The sequence below is a fragment of the Protopterus annectens genome, chromosome 4.part0 (genome assembly GCF_019279795.1).
Source record: "Protopterus annectens isolate FY-2018-M chromosome 4.part0, PAN1.0, whole genome shotgun sequence".
Lineage (NCBI taxonomy): Eukaryota > Metazoa > Chordata > Ceratodontiformes > Protopteridae > Protopterus > Protopterus annectens.
In genome coordinates this window covers 1,208,147,414-1,208,174,809 of record NC_056733.1, presented here as the reverse complement: position 1 = coordinate 1,208,174,809, position 27,396 = coordinate 1,208,147,414, and the positions used below count along the sequence as shown (strand labels likewise).

The 27,396-nt window shown below is 39.8% G+C and overlaps 1 protein-coding gene across 2 annotated transcripts in view; it reads right to left on the bottom strand.

Annotated features, from left to right (window-relative positions):
* JAKMIP2 (janus kinase and microtubule interacting protein 2) overlaps window positions 1–27,396 on the bottom strand; it is a 1,408,623-nt gene that overhangs the window by 462,691 nt on the left and 918,536 nt on the right. For both annotated transcript variants that reach the window (XM_044069136.1, XM_044069137.1), the window contains exon 5: window positions 26,622–27,119. In XM_044069136.1, coding sequence (XP_043925071.1) covers window positions 26,622–27,119 — 498 coding nt within the window. The remainder of the gene's footprint in view (window positions 1–26,621; window positions 27,120–27,396) is intronic.

The window sequence follows — 27,396 nt, the reverse complement described above, 5'->3', positions numbered from 1 at the left end:
AAACTGGAAGCCAAGCTCTATCCAGCCACGACAGGACTAGAAAGTCAAGAGGAGAAGGTTAACACCACACCACACTCAACACATAGTCCATCAAAACCTGCACCACCCAAACTCACACATAGTAACACAAAACACACACCTACATTCATGGAGGCTTTCAATAAAGATCTGCCCAAACAACAGAGACCTCCAAAGCTAAAACGCAAGCAACCACCCCCCCAGCACTACGCAAATGACAAATAGCCCACAAAATCAGTGTGCCACTCAACCACAGCCCATAAGGCAAAACAATGTACCCAACACACTAGTCATTGGTGGCTCTATAGTCAGGCACACTGATGTCCCTCTCACCAGGATAAACAAAGTTACTGTCAGCTGCCTGTCAGGTGCCAGGATCCACCATATAATGCATGCACTCAGGTCACTCCACAACAAGTACAAGTATGACTCTGTCATTGTCCATGTTGGAGTGAATGATCTGAAATGTACCTCCCTGGACTACATAAAAAGAGACATGGAGGAGCTCTCTGACTATGTGGCCCAGGCAGGTATGACACTAGCCCTGAGTAGCATCCTGCCATCACCCAGAATTATACCACAGTACAAGGACAAAATGATTGACTTCAACAATTGGCTAAGCTTCTGGTGTCATTCCAAGGGGATCCAGTATCTGTCTGCCTGGGACGACATGATCAACAAGCCACGATGCTTTGCCAGAGATGGCCTGCACCTGTTGCCGCTGGGATTCTGGACACTGGTCAAGGCTCTTGCCGCCACTATAGTGCGTTTTTTAGGCAAGGCTCAAATGTCAAACACACCACCATAGTAGAAATAAACAAGTGAAATCTAAAGGCAATGCTACTCAATGCTAGAAGTCTAAACCTCAAAATGCACTCACTCGAGGCTCTTCTTAAGATGGAGAACATCGACATCTGTGCTGTGACAGAGACCTGGTTTAAGGCTCCAGAGAGCACCCCTGCATAACCAGGCTACAATTCTTACCACACCTTTTGGCCACCTAACCTGGACCGAAATACTAAAGGAGGAGATGTGTCCATATTCATAAAGGATATCCACACCTCCAGGCTAGTTGCTCAACATAATGCATCCAAAATTATCTAAGTACAAGTAACACTGGGCAAGACTGCAATTCAGGCTGTAGCGTGTTACAGATCCCCCGCCATGCCCCAGGACACCCACTCCATGTTTCTCGATATACTGGATAATATTAATACTTGCCTAACATTTCCTGGAATTCATCAATTCCAAAGCCCTGGACCAGTTGTCCATACCCCGACCAGGGGTAGCAACATCCTAGAGCTGGTCATTATGAATATGGGTAATAGATGCTCCACACCAGAGGTCATCTCCTTGCTGATTAGGTCCAACCACAAGCTAATCACCCTAGACATCCATATCCTGCCCCCCCCCCCCCCATTAAGGAAACCACCGTTAAAAACTTCTCCAAAGCCAACTTCATGCTTCTTAAGTAAGAAGTGGCAAACTTCACTACACCCACACAGATGGAAAATAGGGGCATGACTGCTGAATCATATACAAATGCACTGTATAAGCACATACACGAGTGCATGGGCCGTGCCATCCCCAACAGAACCAAGACACTATCCTCCAAAAAAGGAAGCCAATCTGCTGGTTCCCTACCATAAACAAGCTCTGCAACAGAAGGAAGAAACTGTTGCAAAAAAGAGTAAAATCCTCATAAAATCCTCCAAAGCTAGTTATGAAAATAAAATCACCATGGATTCTAAAGACAGCCAGAAAGCTTTGTATAGGTATGTCAAGAATCTCAATGGCAACACAAAGATGTGCTCTGAACTACTGCATAATGGCATTACATTTACTGAACCAACTGATATTGCCAACATCCTGGCAGACAGGTTCAGTGCTAACATCACCCTCCCCTCACCCCCAAGGGCCCATCCCCATACCAGATGATTGCAAAGCCTCTATAATCATGGCCACACAGGTAAAGACCACACTATCCAAAGCCAAGAACACAGCATCCATGGGAGTGGACAGCATCCCAGGCTGCATTCTGCATGAACTGCAGAACAAACTGGAACCCCACCTAAGTACCATGTTCAACCATAGCCTCACTTCAGGCTTTGCACCCATAGAATGGTGCACAGCAATGGTTATCCCACTCAACCAATGGGGTGCTACCACAGACCCTGGGAACTACTGCCCCATTAGCCTGACGAGCCTGGTCTGCAAGGCCATGGAACACATCATCCTAGAGCTTATAAACAAAGACATAGGAAATGTTTAAGCTCTGGACCCCACTCACTTTGGGTTTGTAAAAAGCAGATCATGCCTCCTAAACCTGAATGACTTCTTCAAAGCAGTCACCAGAGCTGTAGACGAGGGTAAGGTAGTGCATACAGCCTATCTTGACCTCACCAAGGCTTTTGACACCATCCCACACTCTGGTATTATAGATAAATTCACTGGAATAGGCATAAATCCCTATGTCACAAGATAGGTGGCCAACTGGCTCACTGACAGAACCCACACAGTGAAAGTAGCCGACTCCAAATCCAACTTCAGACCAGTGACAAGTGGAGTACCACAGGGTCCGGTCCTGGGTCCCCTCCTGTTCGGTATATACTTCTCTGAAGTCCAGGCTAATACAGCTGGTCTCTGCCTAACAAAATTCGCAGATGACTGCAAACTAGGAGCCATAATCAATTTGCCTAAGGATGTGGACATTCTACAAAGAGGCCTCACTGAGATTTATGCTTGGTGTCAAAGTCATGGCCTAAAGCTCAATGTCATAAAGTGCATTGTCATCCCCTTTGGGAAAAACACCATACCCATGAACTACCACATAGTCGGTAGCCTACTAAATACTGAAAGTGTGATGAGACCTTGGGACACAGGTGGACAGTAGACTCTCCTTTGATGATCACATTGCCACAGTAGTTAGAAAATCCTTCTACATGGCACACCTCATCGCAAAGTGGTTCTCCTCCAGAAAAAGAGAGGTCATTGTTTCTCTCTAATCATCCCTTATCAGATCCATTATAGAGTACAATGCCCCATTTGGCATGTTCCTCTCAAGACATCTGCAACAGCTGGAAAGGCCACAGAAATACCTCACTAAGAGGATTACCAGCCTCAAACAGGTGCCATATGACGACCATCTAAAAAAACTCCAGCTCTACTCCGTCACATATCGCCTACTCCAAGGCGAGCTCTGCCTAACATACAAAGCCATGCCTAACCCAGATCTGATGGACATGCTACACTTAAAGAAATCCCAATCCCTTCAAACCACACACTCCAGGGACCTAAACCTTGTCACCACAATAAACAGAACATGCTGGAGACTTCCCTTGCTCTGGAACAGGCTACCCATTCATGTCAAGTCAAACTCCTCATTAGCCCTCTTTAAGAAAAGTTTTGACAACTGGATAGGAAACAGGAAATTCATCCCAGGGATCACTGCTGTGGCTCTGCTCGACAGGGGCACAGGAAAATAATTTTCTTGGGTGGCGAAAGCCAGGGAACCTTGTTTGGCTAGGCTTGTATAGGTCCTAGGGCCTAGAGCATACCTATGAATTGCTGCTGCTTCTGCCACTGCTCGATCGCTCTCCCTCTACACACACACACACACACATGCACAAACACACGTATGGACATGCACAAACACACACACGTGTGCACATGCACAAACACACACACGTGTGCACATGCACAAACACACTAACACACACACACACACGCACACACGCATACTTCAGTTCTCATGCACACACTCGCAGACAGAAACATGAACACACATACACACACTATTTCTTTTTTATGTTTCTTTTAATTTTACACTTGCTAAACAAAATGTGTAAAATGATGGCTTGATCAGTCTCACTCTCACTTTCATGCATGCATGCACACAATCACACAAACACACAGACAAATACACACATACACACTTTTCTATTTTTTTTATTTTTTTATTTTATTTCTTTTTTTTTTTTTGTACTTTACATTCGCTAAACAGTAAACGCACTGCTTAGCGGGCATAAAATATTGGCATTGTTAGCTTTTTTGCAGTCCAAGCTTCACGGCACCTTAATATGTTGTTCAGCGGGCATTACCTGTACATTAACACCCTGCTGAAGAACATTTGTTCTCCAGTCAGGGTGCCAATGTACAGGTCGCCCATTTTCTAAAGGTTTTTTTACCATACATGCTGTTTAATTATCCTGAGCAATGAAAACAGGAAAATAAAGTTAGTGCTGCCATGTCAGCAGTAAGTCCTGAAACAGGATGAATAATTAGGATTATGTAAATTTTTATGCATTCTCAGTCTGGCTCTGTATCTCTCTCTCTCTCTCTCTTTAAGGTGCTTCTGGCTGCTCTGTTTGCAGTTATTTCAAAGCTCCACTTATATTCGGGGACCCCATTCCAATTTATACTGGTAGTAAATAGAACTATTACCATGGGCTGCCCCTAGCTAACCAGTCTTTCTGTTATTTTTTTTTTCCCAAAGGCAGCAGAGTTAAAGCTACATTTCATAACCCATGTCATGTTTAGCATGATCTTTTGCAAAATACCTGAGGGTTCCCTTAGGACACATAATCAGCTTTTCAATTGAACAGGTGCTGCTGTCATATTTATTAAGAAACTCAGTTTTGGAAAGCCTAGCAGTGACTAAGATCAAAGGAGACACTGCTATACCTTCACTAGCATTTATCACAAGTGCTGAAAGGTAAAGTATTTGCTAACATCATCCCTTGTGTAAAACGTGATACAGAGGCAATGGTGCCCAGAGTCAGCTTTCTTCCTCATCTCATTTGTCTCACCCCGCCAAGGTTTCTGTCCCTGTTTTGACAGTAATATATGGTTGTAGTATTATTTGATATCAATTTTTGTGTAACTGCATCCCAGCGTATGAATGACCTTGAATAAAACAAGTGGGTATTGGAAAATGAATGAATGCATTAATGAATGGATGCATCCTCTCTGTCCCATTTCTCTAGTACAGTAATGTAAAACTATAATTAAACAACATAAAGAGCAGTACATTTTATTCAATTTGATCATTATTTATTCTACATTGATTTTTATATCCAGATTTGGCCCACTGAGAATTTTCATAGACAATCTAGGAACCAGGATTCTTACATAGCTTTTACTTCGATAGCACATCAGATGCACATTTTTCTTTATTTTACTTTATTTTATTTTTTAATTCACACATATAGATCTGGTTACATTCAAATATATTAGCCACATTACTGAATGATCTTGGGGGGGGGGGGGTCAATGTAGTTAGCATCTTTGTCTAACAACTCCAAATTCCAGAGTTCAGTTCTGACATCTGGACATCTGATCACTGTCTGTGTGAATTTTGCATTTTCTCCTCTTCTCTATTTCTATTTTTCCATATACTATAGCTTCCTCCCACCTGTATTGATATTATTCCAGGTACTATAGCATCCCCTTACCTGTATTTACATTTTCCAGGTACTACAGCTTCCTCCCCCTCCTAGAAATATAGTGGTGGATTGAGGTAGCAACATGAAAACAATACTTTGAAAACAATCACAGTAACCATAAGATACCAGGACACAGATGTTCTTGCCACCCTTTACAATCACTTACTAATGCTCACCATACCTCTCATCCTCTTAGAGCAAGAAATCTGGACAAAGCCATAAATAAAAGTGGGACAAAGGCCCAAAATAGGCACAATTTTTAAATATTGCTCTTACAAACTTAGAAAGTTGATAGAACAACAGGTTTTACATTAGCATGAATTTTCTGATGGCTATGAAGTCTGAAACTCAAACGTCTATCATTATTTTCTAACTGCAATCTGCAATGATTTAACACCAATTTGCCAGAAAACTACAAAAATGAGAAAAATGGACCAGAACTATGAGGCCAAAATCTGGACATTCCGCAAAAATCTGTACAGTTGAGAGGTATAATGCTCACTGTCCAAATCAAGCAGAAGCATGCACGATAACCTTTGTGCAAATTTAAGTCTACTTATCCAATCATCAAGACTAATCTTTAAGGTAAGAAAAGTAGTACTTCACTTGACCTGTAGTAGAAACCTATTCCAGTGAGTCTTGTTTATATGCTGGTGTAAATTTAGGTTCCTAGTATGGGTATCTGGAGTACTGCGATGGTGGTGCTGCGGTAGCGTTGTCGCCTCACAGTAAGACGTCCTGTTCGATTCTCAGCTAGAGCGTCTTCTGTGTGGAGACATATGTGAATGGGCGTACCTTTGTTGAAGGTTGTGCATCAGGGCCGGCAACTCGGCACGTAAAAATCTACTGACGATCATTAGCGGACCGGAGTTCTGCTGTGGCGACCCTTAACCGGGAAAAGCTGAAAGACACAAACAAAGTATGGGTATCTGGAGATCCACTGTTTTTTTTTCAAACTGAAGGTCAAATAGGATTGGGTTTTTTTATGGCTCAAAAACTAAGACACAGGTTAACTTGGAACAGCTATTAGGCTACTGAATAAGAAGAACTGTGCTAATCAAGGAGGATAGTTGAAGGATTTTAAAACTTGAATTTTCTTTTTTCTCCAAATAGAAAACTTATTATGTTTTCCATATTTCACCATTCTTGCGAATTTCTTAAATTTGCATATTTCACCATTCATGTGCAGTCCTCATGCATGGTGTAGTAGTTTCTCTTCATAGATGACCCAGTCTTCATAAACTCTGATTTATCTTAACAAGCATACATCAGGTACAACCTATTCCCAGTAGTTAGAATTTTCCCATTCACTTTTTACATTTGTTCAATTGCACTTGTTCTCTTTTACTGCAATATCTATTTTATTTCTTACAAGCCCTCTTCTGTTTTGCCTTGATCATATTCCAGATCTTATTTCTATCTATATTCTTGACTCTTACTACTTTCCCACAGTGTGTATGTCTTTTTATTTACAGTGTCTTCTCCATGATCAGTTATTTTGCTTTGTGGAACTTTCGTGATCTATAGTTTATAACTTCCTTTTCCTGCTTCTGTTTATCACTCATTATCTTTTTAACATCTACTATACTGGGCTCATAACTTGACTTGCACTTCTTAGTTGTTCCTTTCTTCACTACAGTCAATATTAGGAATAGTAAGTCCTTAACATGTATTTGTGTCCGCACCTTTCTACCCAGTTAAAAAAAAAAAAGTTCATTTCCTGCATTTCCAACTCAAAACCTAATATCTTACAAATTTTGTTTTTCAAATCTTTTTTGAATAAATTTAGTTTACCAAAAGCTCAAAATATGTGTGTCCATTCTCCTGTTTGATTTTTTTCACATCTTCAGTACTCTGGACTAACCCCAGGAAAAAATATTTAATTTATTGGGAGTGTAAAAATACTTGTGCAGGCACTTACATGCAAATATTCAAAATTTCCTTGGCATTAGGACTACAATATGTTTGGATTTGTACATACTAAAGGGAGAATTATATTCAGTGATGGGTTTGATAAAGGAAGAGTATAGACGTATAGACTTATTTGGATCTTGAAGAAATTCCCTTTGAAATTAAATGGGCTAAACAGAAGGATTGCTTGGGTATGGTAAAAACATGATGATCAAATAAGAAGTTTTCCATGCAAGTATCTAAGTCTCTTATGACCTTCTACATCTGAAGACGAGTGCCACCTTATAACATATAGCGAGAGGAGTTTTTCTGTGAAATACTTCTATGCTCAACTTTTTGCTTTTAGTCTGAGACCATTTTCAGTACATCTGGCATGTACCAGCCCATGTTGATGTAACAGTTTACTATCAGTAGATGAGAGTATAACAGTATTCAGCTTGCAGCCATCAGCAAACTTAGTAAGAGACACTTCTGGGATATTGCCTTTGATGTCAACAGAATAAATACAAACAGTAGAAGGCCTAGCATCCATCCTCTGGTACCCCACTAGTTACAATTTTAAAGAGAAGGAAACCATCAACTTTTACAACTTGGGGCTGGTGGACAGCCAATATGCTATCCAGCGGACAACATGGAGGTTTATATTAAGCATGCTTAATTTTTCATTAATACAAGCATGGAGGATAGTCCCCACAGCCTTGGCAAGGCCAAGTTAAGCAAAGTGCAAGGAGTGACAGCTATCCATAGCCTCTGTAACTTTTACAAAGAAGATTACTAGGTTTGGGAGTCAGGATCTGCCTTTCACAGAGCCAAACTAAGCATAGTGCAGATCAATGAAGTTGCTTATTTCTGCATCCATGAGTTTTACTATATGTTTCATGGCATTGCATATAAGTAAACTCAAACCAACAAGAGCTTTGCAAGGTCACTAGAAAACAATAAAAGAATGTATTCAATTTTAGTACTTTCATTCCTTACACGTAGTTGGACTGCATCAGAAAATGCATACAATTTAAAAATTCACTTTTATACATAGCTGAAATGACATGGTAATCCTAGATCAGCTAACCTAACAATTTAAAACTGTAAAACCACAATTGTATTTTATGAAAAATAGAAGTTAAATAATGTATTTAAACTTGTAACTATAATTACTTGTGAAGATTAATTCAGTTTTTACAAAATATCGACACACAACCAAAAAAAAAACTGATTGAAGTACTGTTTAAATTATCTTTATGTATATAAATGTCAGTCTGAAAAACAATCCATACCATACACACATGAGCTAATCAATGACACATGCCACCATACAAATATAAAATACAATAACTCTAATGCACATATTCTAACTACTTCAATTGTTCAGTGTTCTCTGCAGCAATGTGTACATTGTCAATACTATGGGTGGAGGGTTTTAATTCCCTGATGGTTGTATGTTGTTTTAAAATGTTCACTTTTTGGTCTTCAGTGCTGTTCTAACATGCCCCTGAAATGTGTTCTTCAACTAGCTTATTTTTTTTCCCTTGAGTGGTTCCTTGGCAATACACTGTCCTATGATATATTGGTAATATGTCAAGTATCAAGTCCAGTAATGTATATTTCTTTTTTCTTGCTATCATGGGTTCCAGTCCATTGAAATCTTTTTTCAGGAAGATTTTCTACAAGTCTTTCCATGGTCATCATCATTCATCATTCTCTTTCGGCTTTTCCCATTAGGGGTCGCCACAGCGGATCATCTCTTTCCATTTCTTCCTATCCTCTGCATCTTGCTCTGTCACACCAACCGCCTGCATGTCCTCTCTCACCACGTCCATAAACCTTATCTTAGGCCTTCCTCTATTCCTCTTACCTGGCAGCTCCATCCTTAGCATCTTTTTCCCAATATACCCATCATCCCTCCTCAGCACATGTCCAAACCAACGCAATCTCGTCTCTCTTGCTTTGTCTCCAAACTGTCCAACATGAGCTGACCCTCTAATATACCGATTCCTAATCCTATCCATCCTAGTCACACCGATTGCAAATCTTAACATCTTTAACTCTGCCACATCCAGCTCTGACTCCTGCCTTTTTGTCAATGCCACTGTCTCCAACCCATATAACATAGCTGGTCTCACTACACTCTTGTAGACCTTCCCTTTCACTCTTACGGATACCCGTCTGTCACAAATCACTCCTGACGCTCTTCTCCACCCATTCCACCCTGCCTGTACTCTCTTCTTCACCTCTCTTCCACATTCACCATTACTCTGAACTGTTGATCCCAAGTACTTAAACTCGTCCACCTTTACCAACTCTACTCCCTGCATCCTCACCATTCCTCTACCCTCCCTCTCATTTACACACATATATTCTGTCTTTGCCCTGCTGACCCTCATTCCTCTGCTCTCTAGAGCATATCTCCACCTCTCCAGAGTCTCCTCAACCTGATTCCTACTCTCACTACAGATCACAATGTCATCTGCAAACATCATAGTCCACAAGTCTTTCCATGGTATCCTTTGATAATGCGCTGGTATAGACTATCAGCAATGATATCAGGGGTTCAAATCCACTGAGGTGTATTTCTCTATTCTTGCTATCATGGGTTATACTCCCTTGACAAAACAAAACCTCTGTGATCTACTCAAATGCACAGCCGTACAACCCACAAAAAGTTTCAACAGGACAGGACTTTAGAGTAGTTAAATTTCCCTAACAGCATTCTCACTATGAGTGAGTCCCCTCACACAAGTTGGTCTAAAAAAAAAAAAAAAAAACTCTGCAATCTCCTTGAATGTGCATTCATGGGATCCACAAGGAGTTTCAACAGGATAGAGCTCCAGAGTAGTTAAATTTCCCTAACAGCATTCTCATTACTAGCAAGTCCCCCTCCTACAAGCTGGGCTAACAAAACCTTTGCAATTGCCTTGAACGTGCATCCATGGGACCCACAAAAAGTGTCAACAGGACAGAGTTCCAGAATGGTTAAATGTAGGTTTTTTGCTATGCTGACAATGCTCGTGCTGAATATTTCTGTCTCAGTAGTTAACATACATTTTGGACTCGGCATGCACACTCAAAGGGACATTAAACCCCCCCCCCCCCCCCACTGTAAGCCCTTTAAGTTGTGCACAGATTGCGGAATAGGTCCATAATTTTATAGTTGGCTCTCCATGGTATTTTTTGCAAACTATAATTAGGAATATGTGTGCCATGTTCACAGAACTACTGTTCAATAATTACTTATAATTAGACCAGTAAAGTGCATATGGTTTTGCTGACTTTTTTGGCACTTACCTGGTTGCAGATATGTTTTTTCTCCTAGGTCAAGCCAAGTTCTATGACTTGAATGCAAGTTTATTTCTGCTCCATTACTGTAGGCTGTTACCACATCTAACCCTCCCCCTCAGTTAATTGTACTGTTCGAATTTACTTAAGCCAGTTATCCAGTAGGGAGCCGTTTTTAAAATCACTGCCATAGCTAGTGGAAGCTCCCCACTTCCCATGGTGGTGTGTGCTCCCCATGTAAGTACTGTTAGACTACTGTGCAGTAAACTTTGTGAAATACCTGTACTGTGATTTTTATTCTTTGTGCTTGGAGGATTACTTCAATATACACCGTTCTGTGCTGAAGAAGCTATGTATTTTAGTGACTAGCAGATATAAACAGTTAGCTCTGTTTGAAAATGTATTTCCTGCAGTACCAAAGGTTGAAAGTTATTGCAAAGTTTTCCCACATTCAGGATATTACAATATTATAACAAGAGCATAACTATGTAAAGCAGTAGCTGTTATTATTTTGCTATGTACATCCTTTTTCAGGCTGTTTTCTATGCTTATTTAAGTTATTACAGTGAGACTGAAAGCAATGATTAGACTATTATTTTCAATGCTGGTGTAATTATTTTGACTGTTATGCATAATACTGTGGTTCTGGGAATCCTTGCTTCTATAGATTGTCAATGTTGCAGTGTTGCTATCATAGTATTACTTCCTATCTATATTATCCTACGTTTTTATTTAACTTAATCAGTTATTCTTCTTTCTGCACTTACACATGTATTTTCTGCTTATCCCTGTTTTACCCTTTTTCTTTTTTTCAGATCCTTAACAACATTCTCACTATGAGTGAGTGCCCCTCCTGCAAGCTTGGCTAAAAAAACAAAACCTCTGCAATCTCCTTGAACATGCATCCATGGGATTCACAAGAAGTTTCAACAGGGCAGAGCTCCAGAGTAGTTAAATGTAGGTTTTTTGCTACTCTGACAATGTTCCTACTGAATATTTCTGTCTCAGTATATAATGTCCTTTTTGGACTTGGCATGCACACTCGTACGGATGTTAGATCCCCCATTTCTCCCACTTTAAGCCCTTTAAGTACTGCACAGATTGCAGAATAGTGCCATAATTTTGTAGTTGGCTCGCCACAGCATTTTTGAAAGCTGTAAGTAGGACAATGCATGCCATGTTCACAGAACTACTGTTCAAAAATTACTTATAATTAGACCAGTAAAGTGCATATAGTTTTACTGACTTTTCTGACACTTAACCTGGTTACAGATAGGTTTTTGCTCCTAGGTGAAGCCATGTTCAACCCGCTCCATTTGCCCTCTCTAAGCTCAGGCTCACTCTGCTTCTCTACCCTACCCCATAATTCCCACCCACTCCACTACACCTACACATATTTCTATCTTGCTCCTCCCTCAGATTAACCATAACCAATCAAAAGCCACATCACTTACTCATCTCACATTCCAACCCCCACCCCTACCCAATCTCTACTCACTATTCCCTCCTTCACTCCCTTCCCTCCCACTTCACATGACTTGATAACACCCACTGCACCACCACCAACATACTTTACATACCTTCAGATTATTTTCTCCAACTTCTATTCACTCTATACGTCTACCGCTCCCATCCTTACCAGCTTACTACTTTAAACATACCATGCTGCACTAAACCTTATCTTAGCCTCCCTTTTATGCCGGCCCCTTCCTAGCTTGCTATTACACCTCTCCTTACTCTATGTAAATCTCTTCCACATATCATACCACCTTCTCACCCTTTCTACTAATATTCAATTACAAGCCTACTCCTTCTGAGAACCTTCCCACCATGAATCTGTCTAGAACTCCCACACTACCTTTCTTACTTTTCTTCACACTTTTCCTTTCCATCCCCATTTCCTTGCCCCCAAACTTACAACTACCACATCCCCATATCCCCAGCCTGAATCAAATAAACCTGCTTCTCCTATACAAAATAAAAATAATCCCACAAAAAAATAATAGCTATCTCATTGAGTTACACATTTCATCTACAAACCTACAAACTTTCTTTACTAAACCTATCAAAGACCAATGGCTACAGTATTACCTCTTTCAGGTTAATTACCTTACCCTTATGTGGAGACATCCACCTCAGTCTTGATCCCACGTTAACTAATGCTGCCACACAACTTCACACCAGTAATTCCCACAAATCCTTTTATATGGTCACTCTAAACCTACAAAGGATTCATAATAAAATGCTGGACTTTCACACATGGATTGCCCATGATCAATCTGACATTATTGCTGCTACCAAAACCTGGCAAAAACCTTACAACTCCAAATTTCTCCCTCCAGGCTTCATAACCCCATAAGATCTGATATACATCATTGACAGGAGGTAGTGTTGCACTACTCTTTCCTAACACCTACAATATAGTTCCTTATATAAATTCTACTCTGCAGTTTGCTAATGCAGAAGTTCTTACTTCCTTCCTAAAAATGAATGCCCATAAGGCATAAAAACATACCCAACACTCTAGTCATAGGTGACTCTATAGTCAGGCACACTGATAATCCAGTCACCAGGCTAAACAAGGAGAAAGTTACTGTCAGCTGCCTGTTGGGTGCCAGGATCCGCCATATAACACACACACACTGAGGTCACTCCACAACAAGTACAAATATGACAATGTCACTGTCCATGTTCATGTGAATGACCTGAGACATACCTCCCTGGACTACATGAAAAGAGACATGAAGGAGCTGTCCGATCATGTAGCCCATTCAGGTATGACCCTAGTCCTGAGTAGCATCCTGCCATCACCCAGAATGATACCACAATACAAGGACAAAATGATTGATTTCAACAATTGGCTAAGCTACCGGTGTCATTCTAAGGGGATCCAGTATCTGTCTGCCTGGGATGACATGACTGACAGATCACGATGCTTTGCCAGAGATGGCCTGCACCTGTCACCCTTCGGATTCCAGATACTGGCTAAGGCTCTTGCCACCCCTATAGTGCCTTTTTTTAGGCAAGGTTCAAATGACAATCTCATCACCGAAGAGGTACAAGCAAGCAAAATCTGAGGGTAATGCTACTCAATGCTAAAAGTCTAAACCTCAAAATGCACTCACTCGAGGTATTACTTAAAATGGAGAACATCGACATCTGTGCAGAGACATAGACCTGGTTCAAGGCTCCAGAGATCACTCCTGCATTACCAGGCTATAATTCATACCACACCTTTTAGCCACCTATCCTGGATCGAAACACTCAAGGTGGAGATGTGTCCATATTCATTAAGGATATCCAAACCTCCAGGCTAGTTGCTCAGCATAATGCATCCGAGATTATCCAAGTGCAACTAACTCTGGGGCAAGACCGCAATCCAAATTGTAGCTTGCTACAGATCCCCCACCATGCCCCAGGATTCCCACTCCTCATTTCTTGATACACCCAAAAATATTAGGGTATAACCTAACACCCTAATAATGGGAGATTTCAACTACCCCACCATTAACTGGGAAAACTACTCATGAACCAACTCTTTTGCTCAATGTTTTCTGAAATTCATAAATTCCAATGCCTTGGATCAACTTATCCACACCCCCACCAGGGGCAGCAATATCCTAGACCTGGTCATTACCAACATGGGCAACCAATGTTCTACACCAGTGGCCAATTCCTCGTTGGTCAGATCTGACCACAAGCTAATCACCCTAGACATCCACATCCCACCCCCACCCCCATTAGGGAAACCACCGTAAAAAAATTTCTCCAAAGCCAACTTCACGCTTCTTAAGACAGAAGTGGTAAACTTCATGACACCCATGCAGATGGACAATAGAGGTACGACTGCTCAATCCTACACAAATGCACTTTATAAGCACTTACATGAGTGCATGGATCATGCAATCCCTAACAGAACCAAGATGCAATCCTCCAAAAAAAGGAAGCCGATCTGGTCGTGCTCTGCCATAAACAAACTCTACAACAGAAGAAAGAAACTGTTACAAAAAAGAGTAAAATCCCATGATTGGAGGAACTCCCTGGTCAGCCTCAGTAAAATGCTGAGATCCCTTATAAAATCCTCCAAAGCTAGTTATGAAAACAAAATTGCCACTGATTCTAAAGACAACCACAAAGCATTCTATAGCTATGTCAAGAATCTCAATGGCAACACTCAGATCTACTCTGAGTTACAGAATAATGGCACTAAATATACAGAACCAACTGATATTGCCAACACCCTGGCAATAGGTTCAGTGCTAACTTTACCCCCCATCACCCCCTAAAGAGCCCATCTCTATACTGGAAGAATGCAAAATTCCTGTAATCACGGCTGCACAGGTAAAAACCATACTCTCCAAAGCCAAGAACACAGCATCTACATAAACTACAGAACGAACTGGCACCCCATCTAAGTACCATGTTCAATCATAGCCTCACCACAAGCTTTCTGCCCACTGAATAGTGCACAGTGATGGTTATCCCACTCCACAAAGGGGGAGCACCATGGACCCCGGGAACTACCACCCCATTAGCTTGACAAGCCTGGTCTGCAAGGGTATGGAATGTATCATCATGGAACTTATAAACAATGACATTGGTAATCTCCAAACTCTGGACCCCACCCAGTTTGGGTTTGTAAAAGGCAGATCATGTCTCCAAAACCTGATAGACTTCTTTGAAGAAGTCACCAAATCCACAGATGAGGGTAAGGTGGTTCACACAGCCTATCCAGATCTCACCAAGTCTTTTGACACCATTCCCCGCTCTGGAGTTATAGATAAACTCACTAAACTAGGTATAAATCCCTATGTCACAAGATAGGCTGCCAACTGGATCACTGACAGAACCCACACTGTGAAAGTAGCAGACTCCAAATCTGACTTCAGACCAGTAACAAGTGGAGTACCACAGGGTTCAGTCCTGGGTCCTCTCCTGTTTGGTATCTACTTCTCAGAAGTACAGGCTAACACAGAAGGTCTTTGGCTAATGAAGTTCACAGATGACTGAAATCTAGGAGCCATAATCAAAACTCCTAACGATGTGGACAAAAGGGCCTCACTGAGACAGATGCCTGGTGTCAAAGCCATGCCCTCAAGCTCAATGCCAAAAAGTGCATTGTCATCCCCTTTTGGTAAAAACTCTGCACCCATGAACTACCACAGAAGCGGTAGTCTACTTAACACCAAAAGTGTTATAACAGACCTTGGAACACAGGTGGACAGTAGTCTCCCCTTTGATAATCACATCGCCACAGTAGTCAGGAAATCTTTCTACGTGGCACACCTCATCACAAAAGGTTTTTCACCCAGGAAAAAAGAGGTCATTGCTCCCCTCTACTCATCATTCACATTAGATCCATTATAGAGTACTACGCCCCTTTTGGTATGAACCTCACAAGACATCTACAACAACTAGAAAGGCCACAGAAATGCCTCACAAAGAGGATTATCAGCCTCAAACAGATGCTATATGCAGACTGTCTTAAAAAACTCCAGCTTTACTCCATCGCATATCGCCTACTCAGAGGCAATCTTTGCCTAACATACAAAGCTATGTCAAACCCAGAGCTGTTGGACATGCTTCACTAAAAGAAATCTCAATCTCTCCGAGCTACACGCTCTAGGGGACCTAAACCTTGTCACCACAATAAACAGAACATGCTGGAGGGATATATTCCTGTCCCAGACACTTCCCATTCTCTGGAACAAACTACCTATCTATATCAAACAAAGCTCCTCATTAGCGCTCTTCAAGAAAAATCTTGATGATTGGATGGGAGATAGGAAATTCACCCCGGGGATCACTTCTGTGGCTCTGTTTGACAGGGGCACAGGAAAATAATTTTCTTGGGTGGCAAAAGCCACGGTACGTTTTTGGCTAGGCTTATACAGGCCCTATGGCCAATAGCCTAGTATCTACCTATGGACCCATGAACCTGTAAAATATATGTATTATAGTTCTGTACATATCCCCAGGAAACAACATACCTTTACTGGAAGAAATCCTTGCCTGGATTCTCAACAATATTAAAAATAAAACCATTATCCTGAGTGATGTAAATATCATCTGGCTAGAAATCTGCTCTAACATTGCATCTTCAAACATTAATCTATTTAACTTTACTTAGTTAATCATTTCTTCTACCAGACCTAATAGGAACAATGACAGTGTCTCCAGTTTAGATTGGATTCTTGTCACTGACCCCAATAAAATATCTTCTGCCGGTACACTTCCAAACACCCTCAGTGACCATCTCCACACCTTTGTTCATTGAACTGCCCCTCCATTTCAAAAGCCACATCAATGTAAACTAATAAGGAACCTAATAAAATTCAACCCACTGAACTTCACAGGTACTCTAAAAAAGATTAAATGGTGCATACTAAAAACTCTCCCTCTAGATGACATAGCTGACTACTTCAATTCAATATTTCTACATACACTAAATAACCCGGCTCCTATTCGTCTAAAGTGGATCATAACAAACCAAGCCCCATGGCTGACTAAGACCACCAAAATCTTATGAAAGCCACAGACAAATTTTGGAAACAATGGCTAGCAAATAAAAAACATCCAGACCTGTTGAAGTTTAAACAACTTAGAAAACTGGTAAAAAGGCTAGTTAACAAAGACAAGAAAAAACATTATCTAAAACTTCAGACTCACCACAAGTTAAACCCCCCAAAAATTCTGGAACTCCATTATGTCACTACTAAATCCAGGCACAAAGATCAACCCATGTCCACATCCTGACAAAACATCTCAAGAAATAGCCACTCTCTAATTCTTATATTCATACTATAACCCACATCACTGATACTTTTCCCCAAGCACAAAGCAACACAAACTCTGCAACTCCTTCAAAACAATCCTCTTACTCCACTTCCACTACACCCTCCCATCCTTCTCGCATGTCCACTACCCATTCTATACATATGTTCTCTTTTAAACCCATTCCAACTGCCACAATAAAAAGATTACTTTTCAAGCTCACACCTTGCTCTGATGCTCCTGACAACCTATCTATACAATTCTTAAAGCTAGCATCCGAATCTATTGTCTAGTCTATAGTCATATTTTTAAATAGATCCATTTGAGATTCTTATGGCCCTAAAATCTGTAAAAAAGCATTTATTCTTCCCCTTCATGGCAACAATACTAATATCTCAAACTTTGAACCAGTAACCATTGTCTCTCCTATCTCAAAGATCTTGGAAAACGTATACATATTCAAATTCTAAACTTTCTACTTGACAACCAAATCATATCTCCTACACAACATGGATTTAGGCCAGGCCACAACACCACAAATGCCCTCATATCTTTTATGGACACAATTAATAGAGCCTGAGACACTAGTAAAATTGTCTCCTCCCAATTCCTAGACCTCTCAAAAACATTTTACACTGTGTCACCCTTTACTTCTAAACCAGCTCTCTTAGATTGGCCTTTCCCCTAACTTTCCCCTAACTCTCTCAACTGGTTCTCAAGCTACCTAGCAGACAGACAACAGGCAATTAAATGTCAACATTCTCTCTCTCCATATCTCAACACCTAAACTGGAGTTTGTTTTTTATTTAAATAGGCTACATGCTGTGCAACACTCGCTTTCTATTGTAAACTAAAAAACTGTGCTACTCTCCCCTACAAAGTCAGTGAAACACAACAATGATCTAATGCAGTATGCAGAGAAATTGTGTTTCTGTTCTTTTTTTTGCTGGACTTTTAAATAGAGGTATGTGCTTATTCTGTAATTCTTCACAATGAGGTCTTTATTACAGTGCTGCACAGCGATGAGTCAAGCTATCTTGTGTGACCAGCAGTGTACATGCAGACTAGATTGTTTACTATCAAAATTCTAAAAGGCAGAACATTATTCTATCAAAAGATCGAAATATAATATCAAAAATGAAAATAAAAATCTGATTAAATGTCGAACGTGAAAAACACGATGATCGACATTCAACATGCCAAACTTAGGTTTTAAAAGTCTGTGTGTCTTTTTATGTTTTAGCAGAGGGGCAAGCCCTCCTGCATCCCTACTCCCTCTGCTTATTTTATATATATATATCTATATCTATATCTATATATATATATATATATATATATATATATATATATATATATATATATATATATATATATCAACACCAAGAGCACACTACAGTGAGGAAAACGGTAAATTACCCAATCCTGTACCCCCGATCTTCATTCAAAGTGTTGAGATTATATTAGTGGATGTTCACCCTCTTTCCGCTAATATAAACTTGACCACTTTCTGTTTGACATTAAGACAACTTAGAAACCATGTATTCGACCAACCTGTATTCGACTGTGTGCCTTTCAGAATTTTGATAGCAAACCAGACTAGAAAACAACAGGTCCTAATCCTTGTCATACTAACTGACACCACCTACAAGGGGAGGGAGAGAGTAATCTTATTTGAACCTCATTAGTGGATGCCATGGGTGATTTTAACTTTTTTGCATTATAACTCTTAAATGTAAGACAAACTCTCATAAATAAATGTACAGATTAATTCAGTTTGTATTATTTTTGTCAATCATTTACAGTAAAACTAGGTCCTTTCTCTCAGCCTCCACATTCTTAACTGATATAGGTCAGGTCTGAGTTTAGGACTACATAAGTTTCCCTTTGTTATCAACACTTATCTCCCAGTCTGAACTTTTACTATGTGTTGAAGCATAATTATCAGCAATTACAAAATCATACATCATTAATGGCAACTATTGCCTAATCCTTTCTACTTATCTGCATACCCTTTCTAGGAGAGTCTATTCCTATCTGATCTTATTAAAAAAAAACATAATTATACCTACTTGCAATCCTAATATTGCAGAAAAAGGATTTTCCATGCAGGACCACAAATTATGGAGTTTTCTTCCCTCTAAAATGTACTTATCTGCATGCAGTGAACTGGTGTTCACTGCATAGTCAGCTGTCTTCTTTACATCTTCAGTCTGTCAGGATAGAATTTGGTTCTCCAATGACAATAAAATCACATATCAGAAAATAAATGAATGATCAATATTACAGCAGATGATCGAAACAGTAGTATATATCTGTGAGATGGAGTTCTACTCATAGATATGCTATGTTCACATTGTTAATGTTATTCCCCATCCTTTGCTTAGATTCACAAATCACAGGTAAGTTTATTCACTGAATTATCAATTATATAACTATATAACAAATAGAAATTAAACTCTTGGTGTGATGTGTGATACCAAGGCTGTATCCCTATATTGTAACACAGGTGTATCATACATCTTGCTTCTGGTGTCTGGGTTCAGGCAGTTGAGTCACTATTATTTAAAATTTACAAATGTTTTTGAATCTGTTGTGTTTGTAGCATATAATGCTCACTATCAAAAATGTATGACACGGTTAATGCTAGTCATCCATCAGCTGTAACATAAGGCTATTAGCAATGGCTGATACCATCAACAAGTACAAGGAAGGAACCGAAAACTGGTAATTCACAATAAAACTATACAGTTTTATATGCTGGGCAGGTTTAAAAATGCATTAAAATAGAGTTAAAAAATTTATTAAACTCATATTAATGTGATCGGCTTATTGAGATAAACAAACTGTTTCAATATTAGGTGAATGGTATGATACAAGTGAGTCACTTCACTGCCCCATGTCTCAAGTGTTCCCTCCATCCAGCTGCTTCACTCTACAAAAAGTGAAACAAGCACATATTCCTTCTGCAGCAGTAGCAGCAGTAGTCAGACTTATCATATCTCACTACCTAAAGAACTTGCACAGCTGAATTTCACCTGCAGCTGGCAAGAAGTACACAAGCAACAAATAAAGTTAAATATATGTTGTGTTGTTGTTGTGTCTTTCGGCTTTTCCCGGTTAGGGGTCGCCACAGCAGAACTCCTGTCTGCTAATGATTGGTAGTTGATTTTTACGTGCCGAGTTACCAGCCCTGATGCACAACCTTCAATGAAGGTACGCCCATTCACAGATGTCTCCACGCAGAAGACGCTCTAGCTGAGAATTGAACCGGACAGCGTCTTATTGTGAGGCGACAACGCTACCGCAGCACCACCACCGCGGAATAAAGTTAAATCTATGTAAGGCAATATGCAAATAACTTAATTTGTTAAGTCTAGTTTGCATTGTTCTGTAGTTTTGAATCTGCTGGAAGGATATCCCCACCCCCCACTTATTCACCCACACTCATAGGCCTTTTTTACTGCTGAAGGTGAAGCTACATTAACACTTCAGCATATTTCACTCTTATCAGTGTAACATATCCCTGGAAAGACAAGGAAAGCCCATGAATATAAAATTAGATGCTGTGACTCGAGACAAGTATTTAGAGTTCAGACAACTTGTCTTTTGTATCCATGAGCATCCTACCTCACTGATTGTTTATGGTGGTAAACCATCTGGGGGGGGTTCTTCCTGCTCTGCTCACTCTGCTCCCCTGCCCTTCCCCCATATACCACCCTCCACCAGCACCTCTACTCTTATCCTAAGCAAACCACTCCTCCTCATTCCTATAATCCAATTACATACAACCCAACCTTGTCCACACCCACATTTCATACACAACGTATTTTCTTTTATTTAGCCAAACTTATCTGTTCTCGCTTACATCCATCCCCTTGAACTCACATGCCCACTACTATACTTTTTTGCATCTTACTCTACTCTACCATCACAATCTCAAACTATTTTAAATAACTCCAGGCTCACCACCTTCTCTTCTACTATACACACAAACTAGCATTGCACCATAATTTTACTATTGACCAATCACATCAACCCCACCCATCCTTATCACAAACTGCAACCACATTATTAAAGCCCACTCTGAAGTCAAAACATTTGAACCTTACCTGCAGCTGCACACATATCACATCATAACAATATTTATTGGTTTACTATCACATGTTCATTTGTCTTTTAGACGAACAAACTATGTGCGAAAACCACTTGCCAGATTACCTCTCAACTGTCCCTGATTTTCAGGGATGTCCCTGATTTTGACTCAAATTTTAGCTCTGTCCCTCTTAATCTCTCCTAAAACTAGTGACTTTTGGAGGAAAGGTGGTGAATTACACTTAATGAATAATGACAATAATTAAGAGTTATAGACTTCTTTTACTTCAGAAAATGTGTATTCATTCATATGCTCTGATTTTGTCAATGTTTCAAGTTAATAGCACTAATATTTTAAAGGTGTCCCTGATTGTCCCTGATTTTTTCTTGACTTGTCCCTCATTCTGTTGAAATTTGTCCCCAATTGGTTGAGTGGTCTAGCAGCCAGAACTAGTAGGGCAATCACCACAATGCCAAAGCTGACATGAGCAAATGGCCGCTGTTGTCAGCTCCAACACTGCGGTGCAGATCGCACTATAGTGGGGATGGGGAAATGTACCCTTACCCTCACTGTAGTGCGATCTCGGAGTTTGTATATATAAGTAGGGGGGTGTGGAGAAAATCTGTTGTAGTATGTTGTGTAGGTAGGACCATTTCAGTGTAGCTGACATTTTCAACATTCGACTGCACTGAAATGCTCGGTTCGACATTTACACTGTTTGGTGTTCAGATTTCCGAACATTTGATTTGGACATCTGTAAATTCGAATAATGTTATCTTAAACATGTGATAGTAAACCTCTTTATTTACACCTGTACTAATTCAAATAATGTTATATTGAACATGTGATAGTAAATCTCTTTATTTACACCTGTACTAATTCAAATAATGTTATATTGAACATGTGATAGTAAATCTCTTTATTTACACCTTTACTACATTCAAACACACACATTCCACATTTGCTATTTTTAAACCCACCATCACAGCTGACATGCTCCTCCTAACTTGCCTGGCCTCTTTGCTCTTAATTTCCAACCTCACTACAGCTATATCTCTGCATCCTCCCACACACCAATGTACATCAACAACCTCCTCTAACCCTCTGTCCAATAAACAACACAGCTTCTCACATATCTCCTCCCAGCTTTTCCCCTATACCCTTCCATTCTATTCAAGCCACAAACTGACCTCCTATGAAACCACACTTGACACCAGTACTCTCACCTAGGAATAAAAGACACGTCCCATGGTACTCATTCCTCGTTACCTATCTACTCAAATGTGGAGACATACATCCTAACCCTGGCCCACCCACAAATCCTAACCACAAGAGTAACCCAAAAGACGTAAACATACTTGCAATTAACCTTAGAAGTATATGTAATAAAACAGCCCCAATGATTGCCTGGATTGATCAAAATAAACCTGACATATTAGCCCTTACTGAAACATGGCTACATCCCAATGTAAAAGACTCACAAATAATACCGCCAAACTTTGCAATATCCAGAAGAGATAGATCTAAAAAAAGGAGAGGGACAGCATTTCTTTAGCCCTCTACACTCAACATCACACCCTATACCAGTAATATACCCATCTTTTCCAATGCTGAGGTACTAATCTCCTTTTTGAACCTTAATATATCAAACATAATTTGCATAATATTAATATATATCCCACCAGGTAACAATATACCAGTGTTGGAAAATATTTTATCCTGGACATCCCAAACAATAAACCTTAAAACAATAATCTTAGGAGACGTAAATATAGACTGGCAAACCATAGCTTCTGACTCCTCCACAAATAGTATAAATCTGTATGTTTTTTCTCAGCTTATCAATGCTCCAACAAGATACAGCAAAGATCTTTCCTGCCAATCCACCTTAGACTGGATTCTAGTATCCCACCCTGCTAATTAGCCCCTCTTCTGGTACACTGCCTAGCTCCCTGAGTGATCATCTACCAGCTTATTCCTGTAGAACAAACATTCAACAACTAAACGTTCACACTATAAAATCAGTTAGGAACTTTTTGCCAGCATAAATTCAGCAATCTCCTGCAGGATATAGACTGGACACCCCTTAAACAACTATCCCTTAATGATGCTGTGCTATACTTTAATGACACCTTCCTTCACATACTTAGTACACTAGCTCCCATTCGTATGAAAAGAATCAAAAAGAACTCAGCACCATGGCTCTGTAAGGAATGTAAACACCTGATGAAGCACCATGGCTCTGTAAGGAATGTAAACACCTGATGAAGCAAAGGGACCTAGCCTGGGCAACCTGGAAACAAAACAAAAATTAACAAAATCATGTTAATTTCAAAACACTATGTAACAAATTGACAAAACTAATCAACTGAGATAAGAAGTCATATTATTCCCAGCTTCAATTCCAGCATAAAATCAACCCCAGTACATTTTGGCACTCCATATCTTCTCTACTTAACCCTGGAAGAAATGGAGAGCACACCCTATCACCTGATACCCCTCCATCACAAATAGCCGAAAACTTTAACAAGCACTTCATAAAATCAATTTCAGACCTACTAACACCCTTAAAGCTGGACCCCCCCCCACCCTTCAACATATTCAGACACCAACCCCAGGCCATCAATTACTTCTAACCCTGTCACCACTAACACCCATACTCAAAAAAAATGTCATACAAACCCCATTCTCATTTCAGCCCATACCCACTGACACCATTAAGAAACTGCTACAAAAACTAAAATCCTGCTCTACTTCAGCTGACAATCTCCCCCCGTACTACCTCAAACTGGCTGCTAACTCAGTTGCCTACCCAATCAGTATCCTTATAAATAGGTCTTTATCCGAATCAGAAGTATCTACCTTATGGAAACAATCTCACATAACCCCCATCCACAAAGGAGGCAACTCTTTTGATCCATCCAATTTCTGTCCTATATCCATCTTGTCACCCATATCCAAAATTCTCGAGAGAAGTATCCCTCAACAGGTAATGCAATATCTATTGCTAAACAATCTTTTAACCAAAACCCAGCATGGCTTCTGACCTAGCCACAGTACAGCTACAGCCCTATTATCTTTTACAGACACCATGAACAAAGCCAAAGATGCAGGATTCTATACAGCTTCAGTATTCCTTGATCTCTCTAAGGCCTTTGACACAGTGTCTCACCCATTACTTTTGAACACACTGTCTAACTTCTACCTCTAGCTTCTCACATAACACAGTAAAATGGTTTCAGAGCTACCTCAAGGATAGTAAACAAGCAGTGAAATGGTCCAATAAACTCTTACCCTTTCTACACAACCCTATTGGAGTACCCCAAGGCTCCATCCAAGGACCCCTACTCTTCAACATTTTCACAAACAACCTTCACACTGCCTCTCACCCTGGGACCCTCATTCAATATGCTGATGATTCCACCATAATCTGCACTGCTCAATCACTACCAGAACTACTCTCAAAAACTCAACAGTCCTTTACAGCAGTTGAATCCTGGCTAAGAAATGCCCAACTTGTTCATAATCCAAAGAAGACAAAACTAGTGCTCTTTCATCCCCAAAGCACCTCCCTTGTCACTGATCATTTCAACATCCTTGCATCTGAAAAAACTGCCATAGAAATAGTGCAGGAAACCAAACTTCTAGGTGTTATCATTGACAATAAACTTTCATTTGACTCCCATATACAGCAAAATATAAAGAAAACTCATCAAAAACTGGGACTCTTATATAGAAACAAATATTTTTACTGCAGCAACCAAAACTACCCTTGCAAAAACATTTTTACTTCCCTCGCTTCTGTATGGTGGCCCTATCTTAACTAACTTACAAAATTCTACCCTAAACAAGTTGGATCAGTGCTACAACAAAGTTGCAAAGTTTGCTACAAACTCTAAATATCACAGACACCACTGTAAACCACTCCTAGAATTAAACTGGCTTGAACTACCCAACTGACTTAGCTTTATTCAGGTATCCACCTTGCACAACCTTATTTTCAAACCTACTGCATGCCCTGCACTAGCCAGTCTAGTCGCACCTTACACACCAAATTGATCCCTACGATCAGAAGACAAAAATCTCTTAGCTATCTCAAAAACCACAAGAAAACCTGGTCATGCTCTGTATTCATACTCTCTCTCTATACATTGGAATTCACTACCTCTAGCTACCAGCTTTATTCCTGCCCTAACCCATTTCAAAGCCTCTTTAAAAAAATCATCGCAAAAATACATGGCTCTGCTCCTGCATAAAGCCTGTCTAATGTTCAGGTCTTCCTCTTCTCTCACATTTCAATCCCTCACAGACTGCAAGATCCTAAAGCTCTTCTAACTCCTTCTCTGCTTCTATACCATATCCTTAAGCTACTGCTGAGGCTTTATTGCTTCTATTCTTCTTAACTCTCTCTCGCTATACGTCTGCATCACTAACTTTCTAACTGCTATTTCTACATCACGTATGATGAGAGTGACTATTATTGTCTGTAATGTTTTAACTGTATAGAACTGTTTAGATGTGTTGTAATATATTACAACATAGCAGTTTGTTCTTTCAACTTATTTTTTGTATAGTATTTCTAATGTAATCTTTATTGCATTGGATTTTACTGTATTTGTATTGTACTGTATGTGGTGCTTTTCTTCCCTGGGTCTCTGCTGAAAACGGGTTCTGTAGACCCAGTCAGACCACCCCGGAAAAAAAATGTCAAATAAATAAATAAATACAGCGAAAATAGCTACTGAAAGTAATGAACTAAATGATATCAGAAATTTTCTTCAAGGAGAAGGTAATTATTTTAATGATGCAAAAAATGTAGACTTCAAAATTTAAGTACAAGTTATACTGGTGTCATTTACACATTGTAAACCATCACAGGTACACCTGTTTATGCTTGATTTGCTGAGAGAGAAAATTAGCAGTTGATGAAGTTATGGCTTTCAGCTTAATGACTGGAAACAGACCTTAAATTACACTATAGGGGAAAACGCAATATTAAATAATTCGACTCTTGTGACATAAAGGATAATTATTTCAAACATGAATTTGATGAAAATATGTTATACAAAATTATGCAGTGTAATCATTTTTAAAATCCTACTGCTTACCAGTCTGCGGATATCCCTTTCACATTCCCATTTGATTTTGTTTATTGCTTCCTGGTGAGAATGGTGCTCACTCCGTAGTTCTCCCGCTTTAATTCGATCTGCATGAATTATGTTATTAAGTGCTTCTTCTGCTTGTTTCTTTGCTGACTTGAGTTCAGCATTTTCTTGTAAAAGTTTAAGGCGCTCAGCATCAAATTGTTTCTTGGCCTCTTCTCTGGCTTCATTTGTCAGAGCTGTCCTTACTTTGTCACTGCTTCCATCCCTCACAGCATTCAGCAGTGCTTTGAGACGCTGAATTTCTGAGTCTTTAACTTTTGACATTCGACTAATGTCCTGCTCATGCTGTTTGAGTAAGTTCTCCCGAACAGCCTGTAGTTCCTTCATTTTGTCCTCGTGGAGTTTTGCTTTGAGCTCTGTGACCATGACTGTGTACTTGTTCTGTTCTTGTTCTCTGATTCGTTTTGTCTCCTGTAACTTTTCTCTTTCAAGTTTGCTTACCTAAGAAATGAAACAGAAAATAAAATATGCAAATGTTTTGAGCTTCCATAGCCAGTACATTCTTTTTTGCATATTTCTATATTTATTTTTTGAACTGCTTACATGTTTGCTTTTAAAAGTTAGTTTTCTTGGAGCAACTCATAGTACTTTAGCCATATCTAAACAAACTTCTGGTTCTCATCTATAAATGAATGGATTTAAAAGTGCATAGATACCCTGAATTATGAGCAGAATCCATACATGGCTGAACTCAGACTGAGACCTGCAGCTTGCTCAT